The 7,500-nt window shown below is 36.9% G+C and overlaps 1 protein-coding gene across 1 annotated transcript in view; it reads left to right on the top strand.

Annotated features, from left to right (window-relative positions):
- cN-IIIB (cytosolic 5'-nucleotidase IIIB) overlaps positions 1 to 7,500 on the top strand; it is a 47,567-nt gene that overhangs the window by 1,742 nt on the left and 38,325 nt on the right. The window contains exons 2-3 of the mRNA XM_086542907.1: positions 1,083 to 1,341; positions 1,700 to 1,798. Coding sequence (XP_086399033.1) covers positions 1,132 to 1,341; positions 1,700 to 1,798 — 309 coding nt within the window. The 5' untranslated portion in view covers positions 1,083 to 1,131. The remainder of the gene's footprint in view (positions 1 to 1,082; positions 1,342 to 1,699; positions 1,799 to 7,500) is intronic.

Below are 7,500 nucleotides of genomic sequence, written 5' to 3'. Positions count from 1 at the left end.
TTATTATTATTATTATTATTATTATTATTATTATTATTATTATTATTATTATTATTATTATTATTATTATTATTATTATTATTATTATTATTATTATTAATAAAGAATATGGCCCTTTTTGTTGATAATATAGGAGCTTTAGGAAAATTGAAGTTGACATTCATAGATAAAGATCAGAGCTATCTCACTGTGGGACTGATAAACAGTTTAGTTATTACATTCAGTTATGTAGGAATTGATTGTACATGGAGGTGTTCTTATTATTTTAGGATTTAGTAGAATGTTGCATGTTTACTAATCTATTGCTTTTTTTTTTAGTGGCATGTTTAGTGACTTAGTATTAATGGATTGCATATGATATAACAGCTCTTTTTTGTGGTTTAGTGTAATTATCCAGAATAGGATTGCATAGAGGCAGAGAAAAACTAATGTACAATACTGGTCATAAGGAATACTTAAAAATATAACTTGAAATATAAGAAATATTGGAGCAAAGTATATGTAAGCCAACAGTCTCTTATCAGAGTCTACATATATACATGTTAACCCTCTCTCGCCGAATGGTACACAATTGGTACCGCACATTCAAGGGCCCGTTCGCCGGGTGCCGGCATACGGCGTCAATCATTTAATTGATTTAAGCCTATGTGTTTGAGGGCCCCGGGATTGCAACTTGCAAGGCTGGAATGCCCCCGGCATGAATGGGTTAAGTAATGGTGTGGTTTTTGCACTTTATGCCCTAGCAGTGGTTGACCAATGACCTTCACTGTGTATATCTTATCAAAAATGTGTTGATAATTTTGTTGGTATGTACTGGAGTGTGAAGTGTGATGGCCATGGGGTTGCTTGATGTGGTCCTAAGCTGGAGAATTGCCTAGTGTAATGTTAAAGTTTTGCAGGCTAACTTAGATTCACTGATGTGTTACAGAAATAATAGTATTTTTTTATGATCTTCGACATGTTGATTATATAGTTTAGGGTATTTTTGATCTGTATTAAGATGCTAGACAGTGCGATATCACACACAGTTAACCAGTATCATCCTAATTCTCATGCATGTCATTCAAATCCTAAACTTGCAGTTGACGTTTGTTCTGTCTTACAATCAACACATGAGTGACTGAGAACCTCATGATTGGCTCACGAGGGGCGGTGTTAAGGGCAGGAGGACGACAGTTGTCAAGAGTGCTTGGTGGGGCAAGACCAGCGGAACACGTCACTGAACCAAGCATAGGCCCGGCCATTCGACTCAAGTCTTCTGGATCCTCTGACTCGGGACTTTGTCAGTTCACAGCGGGAATCATGCCGGAAACCGTGTCTATGTATCCAACTTTAGAGAAAGTGAGTTTTGACTTTTTATATGATCATGTAAGTGTCATCATCATCATCATCATCATCATCATCATCATCATTTTCATTGCCTTTGCCAATGTTGTTATCATCCTCATCCTTTTTATCATTATTGTTGGTATAAGAACTGTTAAAGATATAATTAATCATTAAGAATGATAGTGTTGCTTAAATGATTACCATCGTCATCATCATCAATCATCATCACCAGTCATCATCATCATAACCAGCATTTCACCTTCACCATCACCATCACCTTTACCATCACCATCATCTTTACCATCATCATCATCAATCACCATCACCCACCTTTTTACCGCTCACATAAGCAATACCCAATCTCTTTCAGCTGGGCCTGCTGCATGCTGCCCATGTGCACATAAAGGACAAGGCACGCGTGGAGGAACTGGTTTCCTCCTTAGCGTCAAGCGGATTCTCGAAGCTACAGGTGGGAGGAGTTGGTTAAGCACATTAAGGGAAGCTGGAAGGTCTTAAGAGTAAGGTTTTATTTTGCAGTGTGAAGTTGCGCTTTGGTGGAAACCTTAAGAATGCTTTCCGTTGTTGATTAAGGACAGAGTTTTTCATGATTGGCTTTTTCTCTTCTCTCTTTTTCCTCTTGAGCATCGTTTTTTTCTTTCCTTTCTTTTTCTTTTTTATATATATATATTTTTTTCATTTCTTTCTATTTTCTTTTCTCTTTCTTTTTCCCTTACCCTATTTCTCTTTTCTCATTTCCCTTTCCCTTTTTCCTTTTCCCTATTTCTTTTCCCTGTCCCTTTCCCTTTTCTCTTTTCCTCTTTCCTTTTCCCTTTCCCTCTCCCTTTTCCGTTCTCCCTTTTCCCTCTCCCTCTCCCTTTTTCTTTTCCCTTTCCCTTTTCCTTTTCCGTTCTCCCTTTTCCCTCTCCCTCTCCCTTTTTCTTTTCCCTTTCCCTTTTCCTTTTCCGTTCTCCCTTTTCCCTCTCCCTCTCCCTTTTTCTTTTCCCTTTCCCTTTTCCTTTTCCGTTCTCCCTTTTCCCTCCCTCCCTTTTCTTTTCCCTTTCCCTTTTCCTTTTCCGTTCTCCCTTTTCCCTCTCCCTCTCCCTTTTTCTTTTCCCTTTCCCGTTTCCTTTTCCGTTCTCCCTTTTCCTTTTTCTGTTGCTTCTAATTTTCTTTGTGATGAAAGCATATAAAGTTTAATTGATTGTGTGTTATTAACTTTTTTTCATCACATCAGTAAATAGATGAAATATATAATTGAATAATCATCTTATAATAGCAGATATAGAAATATCAAGTTGATTCACTAGTATTTAAATTATACTCTTAAAAGAAAATTCAAATTTCAAATTGTAGAAAACTAGATTATTCTTCTGACAATTTTCACATCTTTTCAGATGTTAAATCTTGGATTGTTTTCTGAGAATTGATGTTTTTAAAACCTTGTCTTTTTTTCAGTGCTTTGTTTAAAATTTGTCTTTTAATGTACATTGCTTTAATCAATTATTTGTAAGAAGAATGTATTGTAGTTAGTTTAAAGATTGTATAACATAACGATCCTCATTGTTATAATCTCAGTCACTTATTTTAGAGATACACATTTAAAATTGGTAATAGATTCATTTTTCCATCATTATTAGTTGAATATTATGTTAACAAAATCCTTGTAGTTTTTTTAGAATTGAATCTAGTTTCATTAATACACTTCTATAGCCATTTTAAGAAATTATTCCATCCTTATTTACGGTTTAATGTATTTGATTATTGATGAAGATTCAAATATCCTTTCCAACTAAAAGCTTCTGAAGAATGACATTTTCTTTTCTGATTTATTTTTTTCCTGTCTCTTCATTTGCTCTCTTCACTTTTCACTGCAGTATTGATGCTTTTACAAATTGTTCATAAATGTTGAAGGTGAGATTTTTTTTTATGATACCTGAGATGTTAAATTAATTGTTGCAGATAAAGACATCATAAGCAGTTAAGGTTTCTATCACTGTGATCACAAGCCATAGACAATGGTTATTCCCTTTGTTGGGCAGAATGTAGGGTTTGCCTATTTATTTTTCTCTCTTGATTATCAGTATTTTGATTAATAAAAGATTGGCCTTAAGGTATCAAGGCTGGTAGTACAGTATGTTCCAGTTTTCTTTATTTCCTTTTTTTTCTAAATAGACTTGGGCTAGAAAAAAGCCACCTTACTTTAGCTTTGAGCTAATCTTACTAATTTAATTTGTGTGGATTTTAGTTCAATATCCTCATTTGTAGTTTAAGAGATATCCTTCTTTCCCAATTGTATTATCCAATACTAGAGATATTAGAGAATTTAGGCCTATAATCTAGATTTTTCACCCAAAAATAGTTATTGCTGTGATTCTGGCAACAGTATCCATTTATCTAGCGTTTAGAAAATCGATCAGTGCTGGGATGCTATTTTTGTCTTTTTTTGCGATGACTTGTTTATTCTAAAACCTTTATATTTGTAAGTCATTTCTCAATAGCTTATCAGAAGTGATTCTAGATGGTAATCAATTATATGAATAATTTGATTGTCATTCATACCCCCTTTCATAATGAATTGGATAGATAAATATTTGGTAAAATGATATTAGATGAAGAAATATCATTCCACTATTTATATGTAGTGTTTTAGAAAAAGTATGATAAAAGAAAATGAAAAAAAAATCAAAACCATACCATAAAAGTACCATACTGAACTACCAGCCTCATCAAGAATCAGATTGTTCAGCTTTCATTACAAAGGGAACCATCATAGCTTATGGAGTTACTCTTCATTCGTTAAAGTAATTTGTTTTTAATGATTTTACTCAATATATCTTCTATTCAAATTTTATCTTTCCTGAATGCTTTTATTTCTGCCTGAAATTCCAGTGAAGATGCTTGGACTTTAATAAAGCCAGTTTTGAAATTTAAGTATACATTCTTTACTTTTACTTGAATTCAGTTTGATGCTTTTTTTATGGAAATGATCACTCATCATGATATGGCATGGGAAAAGTTTTTTTTTCATATTAGTTACAGACCTTGTAACAGTGTGGTTATAGCTAAAGGTAAACAAAATGAGTAGAATAACATCTACATAACAGTGGGAGCCTGCACATCCCTCTAGGTCACAGGTAGTGGTACTGGGATGGTTATTTTATAGTGTGTGAGATGGTAGTGAATGATTTTAATACTTGACATGTATGTTATAGACTTTTGACACTTTGGGACTTTACTATGACCTCATGACATTCATATATGAAGGTTATTTTTTTTAATGATTTGGGGAAAACCCTTGAAATGAGAATGAATGTATTTTAGATGTCAAGAAAACATCCCTCTCCGCCAAGAAAAAAAAAAGTATATACAGTCATCTGGAATACAGATTTACTTATATTTATATATACATAACCCTTTAATGCACTAAAGCAGGGGCGATACAGCTTGGCATGAGGTGATGCGGGGTTTACCAACGCATAAGCCTAACGCCTCGAACCTCTCGGGCGCACAAGCCACGGCCGGGGTCGATTCACCAGCTTTGCATGGTCTATTTGCGGTGTACGAACGCATAAGCCGAAAGCCTCGAAAGCCTGGGTGCTCGCTTTGCTACCAGAGGCAAGCCTTGCCCACTCAACAGCCACCGGCGTCTGATCGCAAAAAACATGAAATGTCAGCACGTCATCCGGCTGCGAATGGGTAACCCTGTTAACGCCGGTTTACGTGTTTTTTAGTCATACATTGCGCACCACCTCCCAGCGCAGGCCTGCCCTAGCTCATAATCGTACAGCACCGGCGTTCTGACGCAAAAACCATTAGAAACATGTCACCACGTCATCCGGCGAGCGAATGGTTAACCCGTTAACGACGGATGCTGACAATGTTTTTTCGTCGTACATTGAGCGCGAGGGCCACTTACTGACCTATGTTAGTTTAATGTTTACTATAAAGTAATGAGTGATGTGAAGTTGACAATTGCTGTCATAAATTATTATAAATGGGTGGGCCGTCATGGCGTTCGGCTGGATAATTGGATCACTAATTAAGCGTTTTATGTACTATAAGTAGTTAGTGAGTGAAGTTGACAATTGCGATCCATAACGATTTTCAACCTCCGTAATACTAACAAAAAGATTTCTCAACTCACGTACTACAACCTAGATCACCACTTTCTCTAAGCCAACCAGCAGGAGATAAGCCTTGATTGAAAATGCCCATTTTCAAACGCTCTTACTAGAAACCTAGCGATGCACCTCTTTCTCCTACTCACCAGCAGTGAAGAGAGAGCCTTGAATGGCACCATTTACGGTCTCTAGTCTAATAGCATTCACTAAAGCCTGATAGCAATAGCTACCTCGCGACCTCTTGCTCGAAGTACCGCAGATGAAGGAGATTTGCCGCGCGATACGAGACGAGAGGAGGAAGGTGACTCACACATGCCATGGCCCCAATGCTACAATGTGCCACTGTGCCAGTAGTGATCCTTTTATTGTGGCACACATAGTCCAAAAGCACAAGTTTCCTTCCTCTTCCCCACCTCTTCATTTGGATGGATATAAGTTTCTTGTTCGTTTCGTGACAGCACACAATTACGAAAAATAAAGTTGCTTTTCTTTTTTTTCCCCCTCCCCCTAAAACAGTTATCCATCTATCAATGTGCCACTGTGCCAGTAGGGATGCCTTTTATTGTGTCAATCATTGACAAAAAGCCCAAGTTTCTTCCTCTTCCCCACCTCTTATTTGGGCATTGGTTATAAGTATTTTGTTCGTGTCGATGCCAAAAACCACAGTTACGAAAATGGAACCCTGAACTACTATTTTAGTAAAGATTGCAGAATTTAGGGGGACCCCTAACTAAACCTGTGAGTCATACTTTATCACATGATTCTAAGAAAAAAAATGAGTTGATATGCGACCCTGATATACTACAATTTCTAAAAACAGTAAAACACCACAAAAAAAACAAAACACAAAGATGATCTAGCTCTACAATAGTTGCCAAAAGGGAGTGGGAAAAATCAAATTATGTTGCATGCAGCTGCCACGATCAGAATAAAACTCATCCTGGATCCTGTGTAAAGCAAATAAAATCTAATCCCACGTCAACTGCAGAATGGTGGTTACCCTTAAACCTGACGGATATGACAAATATAAATTTCTAAAAAAACAGTAAAAACACAAAAAAAACAAAACCCAAGATGGATCTAGCTCTCCAATGGTGACTAAAGGCGTGGGAAAAAATCAAATTATGTTGCGAAGCATGCCTCTCATCAGAAATAAAACTCATCCTGGATTGTGTAAGCAAATTATTCCCCCCGTCGGCAATGGGGTTACTGGATGCACTGTATTTTTTCCCACGTTCATAAGAAGAGGACCTGAAACGTCGCTGCCAATGGGCGTCATGGCGTTCGTGAGATTTCTGGATCCACTATTTAGTTTATATAATTACATAGTTAATGTGTGTGGGGGTGGTCGACAATGGCAGTCATAATTATTATAAGGGAACTGCCGTAATACTAAGCAAAAGTGATTGTTCAACTCACTTACAAAACCTAGATGCACCAAATTCCCCCTCCTAGCACCAGCATGAGAGAGTGACTTGAATGCACCCATCTCACGGTCTCTACAACACTATCTCTATAGAGAGATAGCACTAGCAAGTTTCCCGACCTCTTGCTCGAAAGTACCTGCGGATGAAAATGTGCAGGCAGAACGAGAGGAGAGTGACTCACAACACCATGCCCAATGTCCTACCATGTGCCACTGGGCCAGTAGGGTGCCTTTTACTGTGGCCTCATAGTCAAAAGCACAAGTTTCCTTCCCTTCCCCACCTCTTCATTTTGGATGGTTAGAAGTTTCTTGTTCGTCGTGACAGCACACAAATACGAAAAAATAAAGAGTTGCTTTTTGTTTTTTTTTTTTCCCTTTTTCCTTCCTTTTTTTCCTCCTCCTTCCCACCAGTTCCCCTAAAACAGTAATACTTCGATCCATTGAGTATAAAAAAAAAAATGAGTTGATATGGACCCCTGACTTTACAATTTTAGTTCAACTGCAGAATTGGTGGAACCTGTGATATACAATAAAATTTCTAAAAACAGTAAAAACACACAAAATACAAAACTCAAAGATGATCTACTCTACAATGAGTGACTAAAAGGAGTGGAAAAATCAAAT

Source organism: Penaeus japonicus, unplaced genomic scaffold (genome assembly GCF_977035675.1).
Source record: "Penaeus japonicus unplaced genomic scaffold, GWHDUDI00000001_assembly GWHDUDI00000013, whole genome shotgun sequence".
NCBI classification, from domain to species: Eukaryota; Metazoa; Arthropoda; class Malacostraca; order Decapoda; family Penaeidae; genus Penaeus; species Penaeus japonicus.
Note: the sequence above shows the minus strand (reverse complement) of the source record. Positions and strands in the feature narration are given on the sequence as shown.